Source organism: Ambystoma mexicanum, chromosome 3p (genome assembly GCF_040938575.1).
Source record: "Ambystoma mexicanum isolate Mex_15411 chromosome 3p, UKY_AmexF1_1, whole genome shotgun sequence".
NCBI classification, from domain to species: domain Eukaryota; kingdom Metazoa; phylum Chordata; class Amphibia; order Caudata; family Ambystomatidae; genus Ambystoma; species Ambystoma mexicanum.
The window spans coordinates 46360380-46384244 of NC_090925.1; the positions used below are offsets into that span (position 1 = coordinate 46360380).

The 23865-nt window shown below is 46.3% G+C and overlaps 1 protein-coding gene and 1 non-coding gene across 3 annotated transcripts in view; both read right to left on the minus strand.

Annotated features, from left to right (window-relative positions):
* Positions 1–23865, minus strand: part of LOC138580117 (arginine-glutamic acid dipeptide repeats protein-like) — a 259197-nt gene that overhangs the window by 9503 nt on the left and 225829 nt on the right. For both annotated transcript variants that reach the window (XM_069650395.1, XM_069650394.1), the window contains 2 exons: positions 23710–23754; positions 15000–15061 (listed from right to left, as the gene is read on the minus strand). In XM_069650395.1, the coding sequence (XP_069506496.1) occupies positions 15000–15061; positions 23710–23754 (107 nt within the window). The remainder of the gene's footprint in view (positions 1–14999; positions 15062–23709; positions 23755–23865) is intronic.
* On the minus strand, positions 8381–8534 carry LOC138581481 (5.8S ribosomal RNA). The gene has a single exon (XR_011304570.1). It is a non-coding gene; the product is annotated as a 5.8S ribosomal RNA (ribosomal RNA).

Consider the following 23865-nt stretch of genomic DNA (forward strand, 5'->3'; position numbering starts at 1 on the left):
AGTGTAAGTATCATTTTCTCCGCATCTTGTGGTGTGGCAGTGTTGGATAGATTTCTATGCCAAATCTCCTTCACCTGTGAGAACCACAGCATTTTTTGCTGGACTCCTGTTTTTTTTGTATCTGTCTCCTGCATGAGTGGGAGCCTTTTTCACACTCATTCTTTTAATCTGTATATGGGAACCATTGCTCATTACTTTTGTACTTAATTTTATGGAGTCGTGTCTTCCTCCACATTTTGTAAAGCATCTGTCATTTTCCGTTTGTGCAGTGCTACTGGGAGCCTGTTGGGCTTCCCTTTGTGTTTTCTTTTGTTTTCCTTGTGAGAACTAATGTTCCCAAGGGTAGAAGTATACTTTTTATCCTTTCTACATGTTATATTGTGAGATCAGCACACCCCACCTTATGTGGACTGCTGAGGGGTTGCATAGTATCCCCTTTCTCACTGCTCCTGTGACATTTATGTTACAGTGACAAGCATACCTGAATAACTGGTGGCAGTGGACGTGCTCTACCGACCATTATGTAATTTTCAACCGTAGGCTGTGTTCATAGCCCCAGTACTGCACAGTAGGGGCACCAGTGACCCAAAATGGTGGCTGTATTCTTTAATCACCATTTTTTGTATGCTTGTCCTTTCTTGGTCCTTCTTCTGTTGTGTTGGGTGGGTGAGGTCCTGGTTTGACTTTTGTCTGTGGGGGAAATCCCTGAGGAACCCCTCCAAAGCTCCAGAATGTCTGTGAAGACAGGGAATGAGGGAGGAGACCAAACCTCTGCACCCCTTTGTCTTCTGGCATGCCTGCCTGGAACAGGTTTCAACTGGGAGGCTTACTGTCCTGAAAGCACTCCTATGGTACCGTGGGACTCAAGGAAATACTTACCTAGAGTCGGTCTTTCACTCCTGTTTTGCTAGGAGGGTAATTCATGAAGTTGGGAGTTTGCCCATTCACGTTTGCCCTGGCCAGTTGCTGGAACACATGCAGAGAGCCTTTTCCGAAGTCTCTGTACCCTTTTACCCACAAGAATTGTTACTTAACTGCCCCAGAAGATTTCCACATGAACTCTTGCCTTTTCCACAGCTTGTTGTCCCTCATTCCCCCCTGAAAGAGACCCATAACTAGGTAGGGAAGGACTCTTAAAGCCTAGACTCTGTGAAATTATTTCTAAGTAACTTACCTTGTGTTGGTGTTGATTGTATCATAAGGATCTGAAACAAAGTGTAACACAGTGCTTACTTACCTTTGAATTGTGTCACTATTCTAAATTAATAGGTATTGTACTCATTTGCTACAGTTGGTAGTGTAAATATATTACTCGTGAAACAGAATTAGTTACACGTGTTGCCAATTACTTACTTGTTAAATGTGAGTAATATAACTGTATTATTCCTGAAACAGAATAGGATGCATAGTGTTACTACAAAGTTATTACTTACCTTTGAAATACATATGGTCATTCTAAAAGTATTACACAGTTATTACACAGAATTGTTTCCACGTTTTTAAAAAGTAATTGCAAGAGAGTCAGAAGTGAATCAACCTGAGGAGAAGAACTGCACTGATACATACATGGAAAGGTATTATTTTAACTCAACCGAACATTATTGAAATGGGAACAAGCAGGGAGAGGGAGGGGGGGTGGGTATATCTGTTAATTGTTCATTTGTTATGCTCAAGAACTCAACCGAAGAAAGTAATAGTATGGGAATTGTATGAAAATAAGAGAAGGCATGAATAATACTATGTTTCCACTACATGCATATGCTGGTAATCAGAGCTCTTGAAATAAAATACAAAATAAAGATTGTATAAAAAAAAAAGTAATTGCAGGATCTATAAAAGGTTTACCTCATTGTGTTAGTCTTGTAGCTACATGTTATTCCTGAAACTGCATAACCTCCAAAGATTGCTATAACATTGGTTTTACTTATCTTGAACTGCATACTGCCAGTCTATAAGTCTTTTACGCTGTGGTTTCCTTACAATAGGTGTTGTATGGGTTTTATATTGTGTTTCCTTATCATGATAGTACTTACCTTTCTAAAGAATTCTCTTTACCCGTGTATATATATAATTCAATTGAAGAAAACGCTGTTAAAGGGACGTTATGGTTACAAGTAAAACAAACAAAAAAACTGAAATTAGCCAGTTATGGTAAGTTAAGCAACCATAACTCGTTTCACCGTTGAGCACTTCTAAGACAAACACGCAGTTCATGAAAGATGACATCACAAATGTCATTGATGACATCATTGATGACATCACATATTAAAATAATTGTCATGAACAGTCCCTACAAGGAGTAGTGTTTATAATGTTTTCCCATTTAAACCTACAGCTTTAGCCATGCTGCATGCCCCAATAAGTAACTCAGAGTAGGCAGTCGTCCTTGCCGAGGGCCAGGCCCATTGTCCATGCACCAAACGTACATGACTATTTTGTGTGCTTACATTTGGACACTTTGGAAAAATAAAACAAAAAACAGATTTGAAAAAGCATGCTTTCAGGTGCTTCCTGGTGCTCCTCGTGCAGGTTTGGTGTCATTCAGTAGAGAACTTCAGGCTGTAGCCTCAAACAGAATATTTCTTCACATTCAAACCTAGGGTTCGGCCATGCTGCATGCCCCATTAATCAAATCAGAGTACACGATTATCAAATAATTGCAGGGCGGTAGAATGGATAGATCACTGCGCTTCATCTAGTACAGATTACCCTGCTGCTGGTGATGGGATTATTTTGTGAAGGTGCCCTTCTTCAAGTGTTAGGTTTCGAATAGGAGAGTGAGCCCTGTTCATCTGAGTGGTGGGTTATTCCATTAGTAAGTGTTGTTGTGATGAAGAAGACTTCAAAACCATTCTTGATGCTATATTTATTGTTACTAGTCAGCCGACATGTAATTAGACTCTGTAGAGTCTTTCTCAAGCCAAGTGGATTGTGGGCCAGTCATTACTGCGAGGTTATGGAAATGAGTCCAGCATCCAATCCCAATATCTTGTCCCACTATGGTCGAAAATAAGGGTGGATTATGATTTGAAGGGGTGGCCCGGTGACCACGTGGGCATCTGGATCAGTGTGCTTGGTAATTATTTGCATATTAGCATTGTCTCGGAGTGTATGCAGCGATAGTCATGGCGATCTGTTGATGAAATCCTGTGCAGCACTTCAGGCTGCATTCAAGGACAGAATTTAAGCCACTGTCAGAATGTATTTTCCCATTCAAACCTATCCTGATTGTGAAAAACTTCTCCACATAACCAGACCCTGGTGGCCATGCCCACTTAACCCCATTGCCAGCAGCGAGATTATCCGAGTCATGACCGTCCACAAGCTATGACTCGGACAATCTGACCACTGCCCATGGCCAAAGGTTATACATGAGTCACCAAACGTGTATCACAATATACAACGCTTCTGCAAGAGACAAGATCATGAAGAAACGCTAAGCCATCTCCTGACTGCATGTGATGCACTTATTGACCAGCGACGCACACACTTTAAATATTTGACAGAACTTTTCCGATTCCTTGCTCCTGAAATTCTATGGAAGATAATACACTCTAGAATTTACACCCAGACTAGATTAAGGGCCACTGCGTTTCTTCGTGGTCTGAAATTGCAGGAAAGCAATGAAAGTACTGTCAATGAGACCATGCCAAGTCAGGAAGAAGAATGACAACAGTTTGGTAGATGTGAGTGTTTGTGGACTAGGATTATAGATGGTTGTCCAAGAACTGTTTAGACCTTTCTAACTGTGATTAGAAGTTGATTTAAACATGTGATATATTAATCTGGGTTTGTGTTCTAAAGTACTTTTGTGTTTGTTTTAAAATGAGTTATTTTTGTCTTTTTTATGTGTTCTCTTCTTTTTATAATTGTCATGTGTACAATGAATTTTATTATGCTTTTTTATATGATGATATTGTAAAGTTGATTTATATCATCTATGTCAATATCACAATGGTTTGTACCTACATTATGACACTTTTCAAAAAATAAAACACAAGACACATTTGCAAAACCATGCTTTCAGGTCCTTGCCAATGCTGCTTGCACAACTTTCCTGCAAATCGATACATGCTTTATTTTTTGAAAAGTGTCCAAAAAAGTCATATATATGTACATAAAATAGTCTTATAACGTAGCTCCCAATTGACAAAATACATTCAGACTTAGCAGAAAAACGTAAGTTTGGGTCTATAATATTTCTAAAATCTTTTGTGCCCATTCGTCAAATGGCGACAAAGTTATAAGCCATCTAAACATGTTGAAACACCCCTCTAATTTTGCCCCCTCTTCACAAAATCCCACCAAACTTTGCAAACACATTAAAATCTGGGTCCTAAATCTTTTTTGCAGACTTGTGTGCAGATTTGTGAAATGCCACCAAATGCATAAGCCTTTCACATATTTTGGTACCCCCCCCTCTAATTTTGTTCCCTCTTGGAAAAACCACACCAATGTTTGTAGAACCATTCAAGGTCACCAACCCTGTAATGTAAAATTATGTATGGATGCCTTAAACATCTGAGAAGTTTGCAAAGCCGGACTGTTCGGAGACTTTGGAGATGAAAAACTGCCCAGATTTTTATGGCCATATCCCATTCCAGCCTCATCACCCCTCACCAGAGATTGTTTTATCAGTTTGACAAGTGCAATGTTGTGTTTTTACTGTGATGTTCAAGGACAAATGTGGCTGTCTAAGAAACCAACATGGCGGGCGTTCCAAAAATAAGGCGCTCCTCATGCTTTTCACCATGCAATCAGCGGGCATGTCTTATGTCTGCGGACCTCACGACAGTCCATGGGCCAATCGGAAGACTGAACCCAGACATCACTCATTCATTTTTACCTACTTTGTGACTGTTTTAAAGCAAACTACTGGAGAGATTTACACCAAATTTACAAAAGCACGCTTTCGGGACCAAGCTGCCGCTCCTGCTGCAAATTTGGTGAAAATCCATCCATCGGTTTGTGCTGTAGGCGTGAGCCAAATATTTTGGTCCATTGAGCCTATAAGGAAAACCATACATTTTGGGACCCCTGTGTAACTTTGCCCACCCTGGACGAAACTTCAACAAACTCTGCAGAATCAATTTGTGGGGGCCATTTATTTTTTTGCAAAGTTTGGTGAGGATTTGTCCCGATGGGGCAAAGTTATAACCCACCCAAAAAGTTGTCTTGAGTTGAGCAACTTAACCACAACTACAGGTCCGCTACTGCAGGCCATGTAAGTAATCATTATTTGTACATAACTCTAAGTGCGTATGTGTTTCTTTGGCCGTATGTATGCTACACGTTCTTTGTAGCTTCCTAAAGCCCTCTCTCCCTCCTATGATGAGCCTGGATGCTCTTCTGCACTGCCATTACCTTGAGTGGTGCAGACATATACTAGTAGTTGGAGCTCTGTATTGCCGCGTAGAATAGTTTTATAAACTCCTTTGTGTGGACTTCGAAAAAACTGTCCTGCCAGGCAGTGACTATCACCTGTATAGCAATAAGAGACGGTGTAAGGTGCTGGGTCAGTAAACATGTATATGGACTGCTTCCTTAATTTCTAGGAATGAGGTTTGGTCGACAGTCTCTACGCAAACCTGTCAGTTCCATGTTTCACTACTTCTACATCCTCCAATCAACCAACCATCTACTGCTTTAGGTGGGGCATACGTCATGTGTAACTACTCTAACAGCCAGTATAGCATGTTCATCTGACAGCAGTGTGCAAATGAGTAATGTTGGTACATTGATTCCACAGTGATGCAAGGGGTTAATGAACATGTGACTTTTTTCTTGAACCATTTTGCCACCAGTGTACCTGTTTCTTGTAATGGTGGCACACCTGATCTAGTTTGCTCATTTTCAAGAATCCCTCTGCTGCTTTTTCCACTCCAGGAGGTTTCTCCACCGCCTCTGGCGGAATTGTACTTTCCAGTAGCCCAGCTCTTCTGTGGGTGTTGCTTCCTTGGCTGGGTTCACCACCAGTTCTTTGCAGAGTGCAGTGAACTGCAGCCAGCCTTTCATTTGCATAAAGGTGGACAGCAATCCATGCTTTCTTAATGCTGTGCATGCTGGTGAGTGCATTATAGACCGCATGCATTCAGTCCTGGATGCAGAGGCATGTGTGTCTCTTCACCATATCTGACACCTTCTGGGCACCTTTGCAGTACAACATGCAGCACCTGTCAGTGGACATATGTAAAGTCAGCCAACATATGGTATTCCAGATACCACCATGTGGCACCCTGCATCTCATCTTGGTGAGCTACACCCCACTCTTTTATTTCACTGTTCCTATTACCAGTTCACTAAACAGAAATCAAACTGCACATCTCCACTCTCAGCAGAGCATGGCACTAAATGCAAACTGCACTGCTCAGAACAATGTTTAGCCATACCCACAAAGGCACAGTGTTACTGTCCTGCAGTGTATCACATACATCCTTTCCTGGCATGTGCCTTGCACATGGCGACATTCAATTCTGTTTTGAAGCTTATATATAGTGCTGGTCGTGAAGAAGGATGTTCGGGGAATTGTGAAAGGGGTCCACCTTGTGAGCTGGGTTTGTACCTCCCCACCAATGCTTACTTTTTTATTTAACTTACTGCAAACTGCTATGATCTTAAATGGCCCACAACTAAAACTCACCATTTGATTAAAATACATTCTGTTGTTTTTAATATTGAATTAGAAAAACAACATGTTAACTGTGATCTGAACAAAGAAACGTGGGTCATTCATGCAATAAATTGGGCTGAGACATGCTGTTCATATTTAAATACACAAGAGTCTCACAAAAATAGCTTTATGACACAATGGACACCTGTTTAGTAAACCCCAGTTGAAAAATCTCTTGGAAAAGCCTTTGTCCTGAAAAGGCTGTCCAGGACCCACAATCCTCTTTGAAGAAATAATGGTCACATCCTTCTTAAAGGATAATATTGCCTGGCAAAGTTGTGTCACATGTGTGAATGGTTCATGCTAGGATCTCTGAAGACTTAGGATACATTTCCTCCAAACCCTTCAGTTTCTCTCCACTCACCATCAAGGAAGTAGAAAATAGCATAACTAAACTTAAGCCTTCCAATGCCAAGGTGACGCCTGCCCTGCACCGGTCATAAAGGAAGCTGCACATGATCTTGCTCCTTTCATTATTTCATTCATTAACGCTTCTTTCAAATTGGGTACTGTACCTGACAACCTTAAGGATGCTTGGGTCATCCCTTTAATCAAGAAACCCAATATCAATCCCACTAATCCCGTACAGGCCCATCACCACAGTGCCTTACCTTCTCAAAATTTTGGATCGATCGGCATATCTCCAAATCCAGGACTATCTTTAAACCAACAATATATTAGGGCTTAGACAGCATTAATTGATTTGAAAACCCAAATCGAGGAGCTGAAAGACAAGGGTAAACTGGCGCTCCTGCTCCTCCTTGATCTTTCAGCAGCCTGCCCGCCGTGTTGAATCGCCGTGTTGAATCCTCCGGGCGGACTGCACGGACCCCACCCGTTTACCTCTCGACGGTTTCACGCCCTCTTGAACTCTCTCTTCAAAGTTCTTTTCAACTTTCCCTTACGGTACTTGTTGGCTATTGTTCTCGCGCCCGTATTTAGCCTTAGATGGAGTTTACCACCCGCTTTGGGCTGCATTCCCAAGCAACCCGACTCTGAGAAGACCCGATCCCGGCGCGCCGGGGGCCGCTACCGGCCTAACACCGTCCACGGGGTGAGCCTCGATCAGAAGGACTTGGGCCCCCTGAGCGACGCCGGGGAGTCGGTCTTCTGTACGCCACATTTCCCGCGCCCGCCGCCGGACAGGGATTCGGCGCTGGGCTCTTCCCTCTTCACTCTCCGTTACTGAGGGAATCCTGGTTAGTTTCTTTTCCTCCGCTTAGTAATATGCTTAAATTCAGCGGGTCGCCACGTCTGATCTGAGGTCGTAGTCGAGGAAGCCGCGTGAGCTCCGTGGGGCGGCCGCGCCTCGGGCCCGGGGCCGTGCAGGGGGGGGTTAGCCCCTGGCACGGCCCCGCGCCTTCCGGCGGCGGCCGATCGTGCGCTTTCCTGATCCGCTGAGGCCGAGGAGCCGCCTGGTCACCGGGCCCGCGCTCCGGGGCCGTCCCGCGCCGGCAGCCGTGGGACACCACAGACAGCCACACGCGGCACGGCCCGGTGCCCTGGGGCGGGGGCGGAGGCGCGCCAGGCTTTTTCAAGGCCCGCCGCACCCTCCCGCCGCCCGCCACCGGGGCCCGCGCGGCCGGGTCCAGAGGGATCCCGCGCCGGTGCTGATCGGGGTCTGACCTTAGGGGGACGAAGGGAACGGGGTCCCTGCGACAGCCCCAGCCGCGCCCCGGGGAAGGGACCCCGGGGCGATTGACGTTCAAGCGACCCTCAGACAGGCGTAGCCCCGGGAGGAACCCGGGGCCGCAAGGTGCGTTCGAAGTGTCGATGATCAATGTGTCCTGCAATTCACACTAATTCTCGCAGCTAGCTGCGTTCTTCATCGACGCGCGAGCCGAGTGATCCACCGCCAAGAATCACAGGCAACTTTTTCGTTTGGTTCCAGACGTCGGCCCGGACCTGCCGGTGCAGGAGAGGCCGGGGGGTAGGCAGCGCTGCCCGTCCCGCCCGCCACGGGCGGGACACGGCCCGGCGCCCCTTCTAGCTGCCCCACTTGGGAGTCGGCCGAGACCATCGGGGGTTTCAAGAGAAAACAAAAAAAAAAACATCCAGGCGCTCAGCCCGGGAAGCCTGCACGGCGGCAGGGCTTCCCACGGCGATGGAGGCAGGCCGCTCCGCCGCCGGCCCCCCCCGGCCCGGTTCCCGCCCGGCCTACCCCCGGCCCGACCCCCTCCGCCGGACGGAGGGGCGGGCCAGAGTCGGCACGGGCGGGGTGGGGGGTGTCGGGTGGGACCGCTAGAGTCTTCAAACCGCAGCCCGCCCGTCGAGTACGCCCGGCTGCGCCATGGCTCAGGGCTCGCCCGGCGTGCCGGGCCCCTGTCCGCCCTGGGGAGGCGTCCCTCGAGAGCGGCCGGGCTTCCCTCGGCTCCCGGCTGCTCTCACTCGGGGGCTTCCCTGCCGACCGGGGTGCGCCCGCTCCGATGCCCGGCCCGCTGGCGGGTCGGGGTGGAGGAGCGCGCCCCCGCCCGGCGCGGCGGCTCAGGGGCCGGCTCGGTGAGGAGAGGTGCGAGGGGGGGCCCGCTCGGGGCGGGCCTCCCTCTCCCCCCTCCGGTCGGCCGGGGACGTGTCCCCCGGCGGGTTAACCCAACCCCGCCGGGGCGTCCCCGTCCGTCTGCTGGGTCGCGGACCCCCCTCCGGCGGAAGGGGGTCCCGCTCCCCGGGCCGTGGGTCGTGCGCATCTGGGACGCAACCGAGGTCGGGCCCGCGGCTCTCCCTCCGGCTGCTCCGCCGTTAATGATCCTTCCGCAGGTTCACCTACGGAAACCTTGTTACGACTTTTACTTCCTCTAGATAGTCAAGTTTGATCGTCTTCTCGGCGCTCCGCCAGGGCCGTTGCCGACCCCGGCGGGGCCGATCCGAGGACCTCACTAAACCATCCAATCGGTAGTAGCGACGGGCGGTGTGTACAAAGGGCAGGGACTTAATCAATGCGAGCTTATGACCCGCACTTACTGGGAATTCCTCGTTCATGGGAAATAATTGCAATCCCCAATCCCTATCACGAACGGGGTTCAGCGGGTTACCCGCACCTGTCGGCGAAGGGTAGACACACGCTGATCCGTTCAGTGTAGCGCGCGTGCAGCCCCGGACATCTAAGGGCATCACAGACCTGTTATTGCTCGATCTCGTGTGGCTGAACGCCACTTGTCCCTCTAAGAAGTTGAACGCCGACCGCTGGGGGTCGCGTAATAGTTAGCATGGAGGAGTCTCGTTCGTTATCGGAATTAACCAGACAAATCGCTCCACCAACTAAGAACGGCCATGCACCACCACCCACAGAATCGAGAAAGAGCTATCAATCTGTCAATCCTTTCCGTGTCCGGGCCGGGTGAGGTTTCCCGTGTTGAGTCAAATTAAGCCGCAGGCTCCACTCCTGGTGGTGCCCTTCCGTCAATTCCTTTAATTAGTGGGAGGTGTAATTAGTGGGAGGTGTGGGTCTCACAATAGCTTCATTGTCATGGAATGGCCTGTGCCTTACAGACTGATGTTAATAGCTTATATTTAGTTGGCACTGCCAGCCCATGAGGGTCCGGTACTGGATCTTCGACATCTGTTTGTGGATTCTACTGACATGACAGCAGCTTTTAGTGAACATGCTCAACTTTCAGAAATAAAATTACATCTAACAGAGAAATGGAAATATGCCACGCTAGATGGAAATGTCCATGTACTTAACTTAAATACTTACTGGGTTTAGAAAAGTGAGTTTATTCATTTTATCTATTTTTTATTTTTTATTTTGTTGCATATATAGCGCACCAAGCCCAAAGGCATGTTCTACAGTTGTTGATTGACAGCCTGACATTAATATCAACAAAGGTATTAGTCAGATTATGTGTAACATTAATTCAGTTCACTACCAGTTGTGATGCATCGACCCACCTCTGAGCTCTCACCTTTGTCGAACCAGTGAGTGTCTCTTTGTTTCAAAGAATGCTGACTCTCGTGCAAACATGCATTGTCAAACTGATGTTAAGCAAAGTGCTTCTAGATACTGCAGCTACAACAAGCCTGTCAAGCTGCCCCACCAGCTTTGAGACAAAGGGCCGAAACGTCAGCTTTCGCTGCATCGAACACCTATCAAGACAAAGAATTGCCATTGATCTAAGTCTCAAGCCCATGGAGACAAGTTAGGCTCTGTCTAGAAATCGTGATGAATCCTGCAAAGTCATCACTGATTTCCCGAAACAGGTCTCCTCCCATATGGCATGGGGAAGGCAGCCGCTACCTGATCTCGACCCTGGGGGTGGTATTATCAGGGAAGATCATGTGGGAGGAAGTGATACATCCATTATCAGAGGCATGAGACTCCTTCAATCTCCCTGAAATCCAAGTTGATAAAATATTGATGGTTTATTATAAATCTGAGCCAAGCATTATGGCAAATCATGTGGACTTCATCTCCCATAATACCTATGGTACTGGGACGAAGAAGAGGACAGATGAGTTAATGTGGAATAACAACAGCCTCAAGCTAAAGGTGCAGACTAATTGTTCTGATGGGGATCAGCTGTGCCAAATATTTAAATGGTATGCATTTTTGTAGACCAAGAGGAGGTGGTGGTTGCAGTCAGAGAGAACGGGGAAGGAGAAAGGAAGAAGGCTGCGAGTACACATTGCGGGAAGCGAGACCTGTGGCAGAGGCAATCCCATGGAGAAGAGTCATTGGGAAAAGAGGAGATGTTGGCCAGCAGCAGAGAGGTGGCATTACCACATGGTAAAACCTTCGTTCGGAGAGTCCTCGGAAGCTGGAGGCTGCCGTCTTCCCTGCCAGGAATCAGATAAGTGTGCCCACACTCCCCCCTTTCCCCTCATTCCCCAACACCATTTTCCACATATCCCATCCACACCCACCCCCTCCCACTTACCTTGCACTCCTTTGTCCCTCGCAGGAGCCGGGCACACTCAGCATTCCCGGGCACGGCTCTGTCGAGGCAATGGCCACCATGGAATGGTAGAAGGGGTTACATGTAATTCCTTCTCCCTGATTTAGGGCAGCCATCTTGTATTGAATTTTTTTTTTTTAAGTTGAGAAACAGCAAACACACCATTTCCCAACTTGGAAAACACACCTATTAGCATCCCAGTACAATGTGCGGGATACTAATAGCAAAATAAAATCCCTCAGACGGGGGCTTTACCCGGGCTGGTAATGCCCCAGGGCTAATGTTAAAGCCCTCGCTTCACTGGGGCTTCTAATTTGCCCAGGGTATTACTTGGCCCGGTAAAGCCCCGCCCACCAAGGTTTATTGCTTAATTATACAAATTGAAATTAGGTCCATGGCTAGGAAAGTCAGCCCAACCTAGGTTAGTGGCTTGAGGCTAAACTCAGTCAAGGCTAATTGGCTTGGTGGAATTTTCAGTCGCATGAAAATGCGGAATGAACACTGAACGAACAAGGTCACAGTCAAAGACACACACAGTGAAACAAAGTAACGTTAACAGCAAAGAACACCGAGAATGAAAGGAGAAAGAAAGAGAATAATGCGAAACTCACATCTGAATTGGAATTATGATTTAAAAGTTAGAATGTTTTAAAAATGTGGAAAAGTCAAAAACAACTTGGATAAGCTTACTTATTTCAGTTTCATTGAGTTCAGTGTTGGGGAACCTAGGGCCCCCCAGGTGTTATGTCATGTGACTCCCATCATCCCCACCATTAGATATGCTGGCATGAGTTCATGGGAGTTGTAAGCCAAAACATCTGGAGTGCTGCAGCTTGCCTATTATTGTATAGGAGCTTTCAGGGACGAGGGTTTTCTATTGAATAAAACCCTGTCTGAGGTGCTGTTAAATGGCCAAGAAAGAGCCCTGAACTGAGATGTGTGTGGTTGGCATAGCAACAGCTAAGCGATAATCCATCTACAATTCTTCTGACAATTTGTTTGCTACATTCATATTTTTAAGTAGCAACTTTTCAATACAATCCAAAATTGCACATTGGCTCTTGATTCTCATTTTAAAACAACACACATACAAATTCTCCTCTTCCCACAGCTGCTGTTCATCCCCTCTTCTTCAATGCCTCCCTCAATCAGTCACCTTCTGCTTCAACCCATTCCCTGTCTGAAAGCCTCGATCAGCCAGTCCCGCGTCATTCAAGTATGTGCCATCCTCGACGTTACCCACCAGGTCGACCTTAGCTCTGGCAGCGCCCAGGCCGGCGAAACAAAATGTTGCACCTGCCCCCTTTTTTAAAACGAAAACCACCTTGCAACCGTGCTGGAGCACCCAGTGCCAGCACAAGAGTGGGTGTATTTCATTTCAATAGTGCGCCTTAACCACGCCAGCTTGGATATACCTTGAAAGACTCCCTGAGCTGGCATGGCAAGGCCGCTAATGGGGTGACCAACCGGGTCACCCATGATTAATGCCGGCCATGTTACCCACTACAGGTCCCTCCCCAAAGTGCATTCAAAGCAAACAATCCAAATCATGTTCCCCCTCACAAGGACAATGTTTCCAAGAGGGCCGTCAACATCTCTGGTAAGTCTAGCTCCAAGAGGGCTGCCAACATCTACTGTAAGTCTAGCTCCAAGAGGACCACCAACATCTACAGTAAGTCTGGCTCCAAGAGGACTGCCAACATCTACTGTAAGTCTGGCCCCAAAAGGGCTGCCAACATCTACTGTAAGTCTAGCTCCAAGAGGGCCACTGACATCTACTGTAAGTCTAGCTCCAAGAGGACTGCCAACATCTACGGTAAATCTGGCTCCAAGAGGACTGCCAACATCTACTGTAAGTCTGGCCCCAAGAGGGCTGCCAACTTCTACTGTAAGTTAGCTCCTAGAGGGCCACCAACATCTATGTTAAGTCTGACTCCAAGAGGGCTGCCAACATCTATGGTAAGTCTGGCTCCAAGAGGACTGCCAACATCTACTGTAAGTCTAGCTCCAAGAGGGCCGGCAACATCTATGGTAAGTCTGGCTCCAAGAGGGCCTCCAAGGTCTACTGTAAGTCAGGCTCCAAAAGGGCCGCCAACATCTACTGTAAGTCTGGTTCCAAGAGGGCCGCCAACATCTACTTTAAGTCTAGCTCCAAGAGGGTTGCCAGCATCTACAGTAAGTCTGACTCCAAGAGGGCTGCCAACATCTATGGTCAATCTAGCTCCAAGAGGGCCGCCAACATATACGGTAAGTCTGACTCCAAGAGGGTTTCCAACATCTATGGTAAGTCTAGCTCCAAGAGGGCCACCAACATCTACTGTAAGTCTAGCTCCAAGAGGGCCGCCAACATCTACGGTAAGTCTGACTCCAAGAGGGTTGCCAACATCTCTGGTAAGTTGAGCTCCAAGAGGGCTGCCAACATCTACTGTAAGTCTAGCTCCAAGAGGACCACCAACATCTATAGTAAGTCTGGCTCCAAGAGGACTGCCAACATCTACTGTAAGTCTGGCCCCAAAAGGGCTGCCAACATCTACTGTAAGTTTAGCTCCAAGAGGGCCACCAACATCTACTGTAAGTCTAGCTCCAAGAGGACTGCCAACATCTACGGTAAATCTGGCTCCAAGAGGACTGCCAACATCTACTGTAAGTCTGGCCCCAAGAGGGCTGCCAACTTCTACTGTAAGTTAGCTCCTAGAGGGCCACCAACATCTATGTTAAGTCTGACTCCAAGAGGGCTGTCAACATCTATGGTAAGTCTGGCTCCAAGAGGACTGCCAACATCTACTGTAAGTCTAGCTCCAAGAGGGCCACCAACATCTACTGTAAGTCTAGCTCCAAGAGGGCCGCCAACATCTATGGTAAGTCTGGCTCCAAGAGGGCCGCCAACGTCTACTGTAAGTCAGGCTCCAAAAGGACCGCCAACATCTACTGTAAGTCTAGCTTCAGGAGGGCTGCCAATATCTACTGTAAGTCTGGTTCCAAGAGGGCCGCCAACATCTACTTTAAGTCTAGCTCCAAGAGGGTTGCCAGCATCTACGGTAAGTCTGACTCCAAGAGGGCTGCCAACATCTATGGTCAATCTAGCTCCAAGAGGGCAGCCAACATATACGGTAAGTCTGACTCCAAGAGGGCCGCCAACATCTACGGTAAGTCTAGCTCCAAGAGGGCCACCAACATCTACAGTAAGTCTGACTCCAAGAGGGCCGCCAACATCTACTGTAAGTCTAGCTCCAACAGGGCCACCAACATCTACAGTAAGTCTGACTCCAAGAGGGCCGCCAACATCTACGGTAAGTCTGACTCCAAGAGGGCCGCCAACATCTACGGTAAGTCTAGCTCCAAGAGGGCCGCCAACATCTACGGTAAGTCTGACTCCAAGAGGGCCGCCAACATCTACGGTAAGTCTAGCTCACTCAGCATCGACTGATGTTACTTACTCCTGCTGCATAATAGATTCGCCATTCGAAAATCCTCCATCTGGTACTCCAGCTGCCTCATCCTGCAAGAGAGGAAACATCACACGTTCAGAATAACGATAGTACTTGCACCACAACTAATACTCAAAACCTAGATTTGGGAATGTGCGTCAGTCACATTATAGTATGTTGTGGTGGTTTTATGGACCGGACCACTGCCATAAAACGACTTCCGGGCTCCATTGCATTAGCCATCACAAGAGTGCAAAAAAATGAACATGTAGCGGACAGCTGAGAACATGTGTGACTCTGCCTAAATACTGTGTGGCGCTCCCTGGGGAGAAAACAAGGATCTCCTCCCATAAGGTGACAAGAATGAAGTAATTGAGGCTGACTGCAGAAAAAACAAGCATTGGTAAAGCCAATAGTTTTGGAATTTGGAGTTGTTTTTTTTCATGTTACAGCTATAGGTATGGACGCAATGCATTACTGGGCTGTACTTAAATCCGAGTGACTGTAGTTGCCAGCTCCCCTACACCCATATAAATTAAAGGAATAACAACACATGCAAAGCCCGCCTCCTCCTAGCCCTACCCTCGCCAACATGCTACATTTATTTAATTAAACATGGTTGGAACCAGCTCTCCTGCTTCTAGCTTAATAAATGTAATTTAACAATCACAGCTTTAGTATCCCCAAGGCACAAAATATCTTAATAAACTAACAGCACTGTATATGACTTCCACCACACATGCCAACATTATCAATTCCATTTGGGGAAGTAGTCCAGTTCTGCTTTTAACTTTGCATTCTGGGAATTGTAGACATGGATATCCCCATTATAAATGGAAGACTACAAGTACGAGAGTGGAACCAGGAGTGGGCTAGTGCCTCCCAAAAAGAATGGATAGTGTTAGGACATGATATGATATGGCATTTATAATGCACCTATGCACAAGGGTTTCAAGGCGCAGCGAGGCAAGGGAGGGGTAACAGAGGAAAGACAGAAAATAATCCTACTAGGCCAGGTGTCATTCAGATTGCGCAAGCGCATGGGGATGGGGAAAGGGGAAAGTGCGGAGGCTAAGGGGAAAATGCAGTACATGGGATAAAAGAACAATAAGTAAAAGTATGACCAGCAGGTGGCAAGTGCAAGGGTAAGTGCAGACATCAGGTGTCAAGTGCTGGTAGTGGGAACAAAAAAAAAAAAAAAAAAATATATATATATATATATATATATATATATATATATATATATATATATTCAGTAAAAAAACTTTGTTAACGGGACGTTATGGTTCCAAGTAAAATCGAAAAACCCCTGAAATTCGCCAGTTATGGTAAGCTAAGCAAACATAACTGGCGCCACTACCGTGCACTGCTAAGACTAACCCCCACAACATCAAAGATGACATCACAAATCCCCCGACACACACCCACTCAAATCGTTACTGCACCCCACTACACTGCATACGTGTACCAGTAAGTCCAATTTGGTTTCCCCTCGGCTGGATACACGCACCCCTAAATTCCAACATGCAAACCCAGCTGTGTGAAAGTGTACTAAAGCCCGCCTTCAGGTGGTGGAGGGGTTTACGTGGGAAGTTCACAGGCGAGAGGTTGCATTATCACTTCCATAAATACGCTTTGTCGTGTGTATTTGTGGGCGAGCTATGGACTGCCTGCGGCCCGTCCCTCGTAGTGCCCACTTTTCTCCTTGTTCTTCCTACATTTTCTGAGTTCCACCCCTACTCTGCCCCCTACGCAGGCCTCTGCTCACGTTCTGTGTGGTGTCTCGCAAAAGGCGCTCGTCCACTCGCAGACGTGTGCCGGACGTGCGTGAAATCCTCGCAAGTCCTGCACATTCGGTTCCATGAATTGCCAGACAGGGAATTGCACGCAGATTGGCACGTAAATCCCTGATTTTCCAGGCAAATATTTCCATGAATCGGGCCTAAAGTGTTTTATGTCCTCTTCTGGCACTTGGCACAGTGGGCAATATTTTTGAGAGAGCATGCCTGACCATGCTGCTACCACAGATTTCAGGGGATGGCATGTGAATCTGGCTCTAGTTATGACATTTCTTTTGGATGGATTATTTGCCCATAACAAATGCTGTTGCATCGATACAGATGTAATAGTTACATGACTCCAATTGAAGGATTCCGCAAATTCCACCAATTTGCGTATTTCCTGGATGTAATCAAACATTATTACTTGGGGCAAAAAAATTAGCCTGCGCATGTATTTTATCAAACTGTAAGTGTACGTGGTGCAACCACGGAATACACACGGCAACCCTATTGTCTATTATAGCCGGTATAATTTATTGAGTTAGCTCTGCCTTTTGATTGGTCCATACGCAAAGCCAATGAAAAATATGCTGGAAAATCAAGTCATCAGGGAAAAAGGTAAGGCCCAGCTCCATATTTTGGAGCAGAACATGGTAATCCAAGCAATGTTTTAATCAAATCATGTTCTAAAACTTGTTGGTGTGATAGACTTCAGCGCCATATTTGGCGACTGCAGTAAGCTTTCTATTGTACACTTTCAGACTCGGGATCAGGTGTTGGGCTTTGAAACCATGAATCGAGCAACCGCACCTAGTGCTTGGTTACTTGTTTAGTGATGTGGCAATCCCCAGATAACTTTGATGAGAAGCAAATACCTAAGTAGTCGTATTCATAAACTGAGGGCATTATATTTTTATGGCTACACATTGTTGGAACCTGTATTCCCTGTTATCTGCTTGGCATACCATAATTTCAGATTTCCCCGCATTGACTTGTAGCTCAACATTATTAATAAATACGGTATTTGCTAGAAGTTGTAAAGCTCTAGAAGTTCGGGCTCTTACTACTGTATCATCGGCATAGGTCTCTATGAGGAAGACAGTGTTCCCTATTTTAGGTACATCCGTACCAATCTTAGGGTCTGCAATCTGTAACCTCCATTGCCCCCCTGCCGACTTGCACTTACCCAGAGCCTTACTGGCCCTGACCGCACTTCCCCCTACCCTCTCCCTTGCACGTCCCCTACTCCCTTCCCCCTGCACCTCTCGTTGGTGGACAATCTGAATGTCACAAGGCCTAGTAAGATTGTTAATCTTGTCTTCCCTCCCTTGTCTTGTGGTGCCTAAAATACCTGCGTACAGGCACGTTATAAAGGCAATATCACATCATATCTGTGTTATAATTTCATTTAGCCCATTCATATATAGGGAAAACAAAATGGGGGCCCAAATGCAGCCCCTGACGAACACCTGTATTAACTGCAAGATATTCAGTACAATGGCCTTTGCCCCCATTCCTCACACATGCTCTAATATCTTGGTGTAGGCTAATAAGTACATTTAGTATTTCAGGTGGATTATGATATGATATGATAGGTTATTTATAACGCACTTACCCAGAGGTTTCTAAGCGTGGACCTGGGGATCGAACCTGTGTTGCTCCGTGTGCCATCTTGCTTCCAAGGTGAGCATGTTGCCCCTGAGCTATCCTCCCGAGACTATTTAATGACCTGAGCACAAACCACAGCTGCTGCCGATTGACCTTGTTGAAGGCTGTGCTTAGGACCATAAAGGCCAAATATAGCGGTTTGTGCTTCAGAGACAGTGAACTAGCCACTAGTTATATAGGTTCAACGCCTGTTCGCACGTTCAAACTCACAATCAAAACCCCATTGAATGAAAGACAGAATTTGATTATTCATTACCCATTACTCTAATTTAGTAAGAAGGGCATGCCCATATATTTTAAAGAGGGAATCTGGCAACGGAATTGGCCTGCACGAGGCCATAATGTCCTGTGCACTCTACTTGTTTATAGGATGAATTAAGGTACATTTCTAAGATTGCGGGATGGGCTCAGATCTAATAAGCTCTTCAGGACTGGCTCCCACAAAACAATCTCTGCACAAAACCAATCCGCCGATGTTCTGTCCGGCCCAGGACAGCGGGTGCACTTTTGTTTACTAAGAGCATTGGTTATATCCTTGATGGAAAACTCCATGATTGGAGACTCTAACTGGTTGGATCTCTAGGGATTCACTTCACCATCGCTATTCAGAGGGGTCTCCTGTTCATTTACACAATTGGCCTGACTGTACGATTAGGCAACATGCTTCTCCCATGTATGATCAGGTACAGTAGATTCCGGACCATTCCTTTTCCGATTCTATGGGGGAGCAAAAGTCATCAGTTCCCAGGATTTCCTGGTGTTATCCACAGCTGCATCGACCAACTCGTTCCGGGTGGCATTGAAGGCTCAGCCAAAATGAATACACAAGAAAAACATAGAGGTTGGTGATGCCAACTCCGCAAGAACCACATAAATGAAACAGTGTTATATGCAAAGGTTCCCTGCTCCCAGCCCTTCCCTCACCAACAGGCTAATGGATGAAGCAGTACTCTTCTACCTTAATAAACATAACAGCATTGCATGTAACACGTGCGTGTGTGTGTTTGTGTGTGTGTTCTATTCTGTGTCAGAAGTCCTGTCATGGTTTTGATTTTGCATTCTGGGTCCTATTGTCATCCCAATGAAATGAATAATATTGTGATGCATGGTGTATGCTTTAAGCATTACAGTATTTGTGTGCTTGTGTGTGTGTGTAATTTCAATTAAAAAAGTATTACCAAACCTGCCTAGCACAATCGAGTTAAAAATGCAGTAATGCTAGCTGCCTGCCCCCTGCCGTTTCCCTTTCACCATCTGGGCAAAGTACAAAACCATACCCAAAATGCCATCCCTCCACTCAGCCACAATACACACATGGCAGACAGCCAACACATTGGTAGATGCCCCCTCCTCCAAGCTACATCTTTACAATTTCAAAACACATGTGCCCTGTGCCCACACATGCCATGCAAACCCCATCCCTCCACCATGATAACTTTTTTTAAAGAAAAAAAGGTCTAGCACCAATAAAGAATGAGTATCCACCATCCTCAACGCCTGCACGCCCTCTCCTCCCCCACAATCAGCCATAGATGAATGTTTCAAAAGTACATTGCCAGTGTTTAGTCAGACACAAAGAAGATGCCTGCCACCTCTACTAACACACACAGGCTGCATGACCTGAAGGCAAATGCCTAACCCAAAAACAACAAAACAGGTTTGACAAACAGCCCACAATACCAATTCTAAAACTGTGAAGGGTAGGCAAGCACCCACTTTGCTCCTAAAGATTTTGCAATACAGTGATGCCTTGTGAACCTTTAAACAGTTGGAGCGTACATTTATTTGGCCAATATGCATGAGCATAGGGGAGCAGCGAGGGAGCCCAAACCAAACAGGGTTTTTCTAAATAATGTTTTTTAAATAATGGTTTTAAGATAGTGTATTTTACAACAATGTATGTGAACAATAGGGCATCAGCCACAAAGTTTGCAATCACATGTGTATGGCACCACATGGAAAAAAAAAATGTATGCAAATCATCAATGGTGCACAGCACAATTTTCCAGCACATTTTCATGATGCCTTTAACCACAGCATATGGCAGTATGTAAAACATGTTCATGCTGCTGTGCCCCTACATGTACATACATGCTGCACCAATATATGGCAAGATTAATATAAAAGTACTCCAAACGAGTAAAACTTGCAAGACCACAGAAAGCATATACAGAATAGCTATACAAAGATAGGCTGGTAAAAATTGAATATATTGCCTGACTGGAGCCACCAATGTAAGCCAGTCTAGCCATGTTATAACACTCATAACATTTGCTTGACTATTGATGCCAAGTAAAAAGTAACACATGCTGCAAAGGTAATCTTCTCAATGACGAAGGTCAAAGAACAAATTAACTACACTCCTAACACAATGCTACTTTATCATTATACTGTGCACCTGGCAGGCTGTAGGACTGCCTCAAAGGAGGTTCTGGGGCACTCTATCCTTCACACACACATTTCCCTCACTCCCCTCCACGCCAGCCGACTCCAAGATCTCCACCCTCATTTTGAACTATAACGTATCCCTCCCAGCACCTTACAATACAAATCATATGAGTGCCGCTCAAAGTCACGCACTGTCTGTCCTCTTTAAACATTTCAGGACTTGTTACTTTGGGGTTGGTGGTCAAAGGGCACCTGGTGCTATGGAATTCAGGGATCGTAAGGTTTTGTCAGTTATATGGGTTATAACGCATGGTCGCCTGGGGATGGGCCAGGTCATGCTTTGGCCAGTGTGAGATAACATGCACACCAGGTGCCGGTATGTTATCGCTGCCCTGTAGGGCACATTCCTTGCAGATAGAAAAACATATTTGCAACACTGTTAAAACAATGAATGAGCTTTATGGCGGTTGGGGGTGTGGGTTGTCCTTCTTGGTAAGTTTCCTCCACTGTTTCAATGTGAGGGTATCTTCTGAATGGCTCCCTGAGTGCATATCGTTTTTCAGACAGTCGACGTGGTATGGACTTGTCGCATAAACTTGTACATGGGTTCCCAATTACAGCTCCTCATCTGTTACTCCAATAGGGTGAGGGTGAGGGGGAGTTGACTAAGGAGAATGAGTCCACTTGCTCCTATACAAGGAAGATTTAATGCGGGAGCTATGGTCATGCCTTATGAAATGCTCATAATTCCCAACGGAGTCCTATTGACTCCATGAATGGGATACACCAGTGCTGACCATTCACTTGGAATTTGGTGGATTTCCAATGATTATATACCTGAATACCGGCAAAGTCATAATAACATAAAAGGTGCATTTGTAGAACGCATGCCCACCCCAGAGGGGTATCTAGTGCTTTTGCCAGATAACAGATTTTCGTTGTTATCCAACTGAAACGTACTAATGGTTTCAACCTCGGAAGGATGCAAGGCTGAGTTGGCATCCTGGGATTCAAACATGTGATCATGAGGTCAAGCAAGGGCACTGTTCTGGGGCCATTAGTCCACTGAGCCACAGACCCAGGTGTATCCAAGGCAATCCAACAAGGAATGAGTATGAATAGAAAACATTTGTGAGTAGCAACACCTGGCGCAAAGGGGTAGGAACTAGGCCCTAGCATTCTAGGGACCTCCGGTTCATGCTCGCGCAGAAGTATGAGGGGAAAGTGGTCACACTCTACTCCAAAAGCAGATATGAGGTGGACAGACGGATCAAGGAAACCCGAGAACAGACTCAGAGGCACTGGCATAGTTTGGGCACATCCATGGCGCAGCAGACATTCCACTTTGATCTGTTTCCTGTTCATGTATCATGCTCGGCCGATTAGGATTCCTCCAGAAGGCTGGGATGGCCATCTCTGGCCCAGCTCAGCAGGTGCACGCAGTGATCTTGGCTGCAGGCGGGCAGGAACCACTACTGTACATTCTCATACCCTTCTCTGCCTTACAATGCATTTGGCAGGAGAAGGTGGCCATCAGATGGTGCTAATTTTTCACCCCTTTTCGGGAGCCCCCAGCCCCATGGCAGAAATGTCTCTACCAAAGGAAATACAACTATGAAAACTATAAAAAAAAATCGGAGGAGCCCTTCTTAAATACTTGCTTCCACATTCGGTATAGGTAAACTTTAACAGAAGAAAGAAAGATCTTAAAAAATGTAAATTGTTAATCGGAAAGTAATCTAATCCAACAATACAATAAAAGGCCAAATGTATGTGTGTCCCTGGAAGTTTTTGCCGATGCAGTTGCTTCACCGGTTGCCACTGCTAGATGGAGCTGTGGCCTTAGTCTATAAAGAGACAATGCCAATTCGCATAGCTTTGCCTGTTGACACCAGCAGAGGGAGCTGTTGCCTTAGTCTATATAGAGACAGTGCCACTTTGCATAGCTTCTCCTGCTGACACCACTAGAGGGAGTGGTTGGCTTAGGATATATAGAGACAGTGCCACTTTGCATATCTTCTCCTGTTGACACCACCAGAGGGAGCTGTTGCCTTAGTCTATATAGAGACAGTGCCACTTTGCATAGCATCTCCTGTTGACACCACTAGAGGGAGCGGTTGGCTTAGGATATATAGAGACAGTGCCACTTTGCATATCTTCTCCTGTTGACACCACCAGAGGGAGCTGTTGCCTTAGTCTATATAGAGACAGTGCCACTTTGCATAGCTTCTCCTGTTGACACCACTAGAGGGAGCTGTTGGCTTAGGATATATAGTGGTCCTACTGTGTCAATGTAAACCTGCACTTTGGCCGGTGGGCCCCGGCATGTACACTAGTCATAAATAAATGCTCTGCGTCTTGTGCTGCTATTTGATGGGTAAAATGTTAGCATAAACAGGTTGTACTAAATACCCCCGACATCTTGGATATTCAGTGTTTGAATACACACAGTACAGCTAGTTCCATATATGAATATAAGCTTAGTTTCTGCACATGTGCAGAGTTATTGCCTTACATGTGACTTGTTAATCCTATTGCAGAAGCAGAATTAACGCAAGAATTAAGGCGATAATTAATGCACATTAATTACTGCACGAAAAAAGGATGCCAGTGTGTGGGAGGGAATGATAGCTGCCCATGGTTTAACGGCAGCATGCCATTTTCCAGCTGGCATAAAACCAAAGGATTTCGATGGAATCCACCTTTCCTAAGCAGCTACTACAAGCAGGTGGATTCCGTGGAAGTCACGCATCATCACACACATGTTAGTTGCGCAGGTAAGTGAGAAGGAGGCATTGGCTGTGTAAGAATGGCAAAGGGTCGACAGGAGGCTGCTGAGCTTTGCAGAGGAAACATTGTTTTCAAGAGCCACTGAATGATACCTGGTCATGTGCTCCATTTGGCGAATCGCGTTTTGAGTAGACACTCTGGAAAAAAAGAATACATGTATTTATTAATTTATTTGCAAATTGGTGTAAAACGCAAACTAGACACACATGCAAGAGAGTGCTGAACAATGTTTCAAAGAATAAAACTTC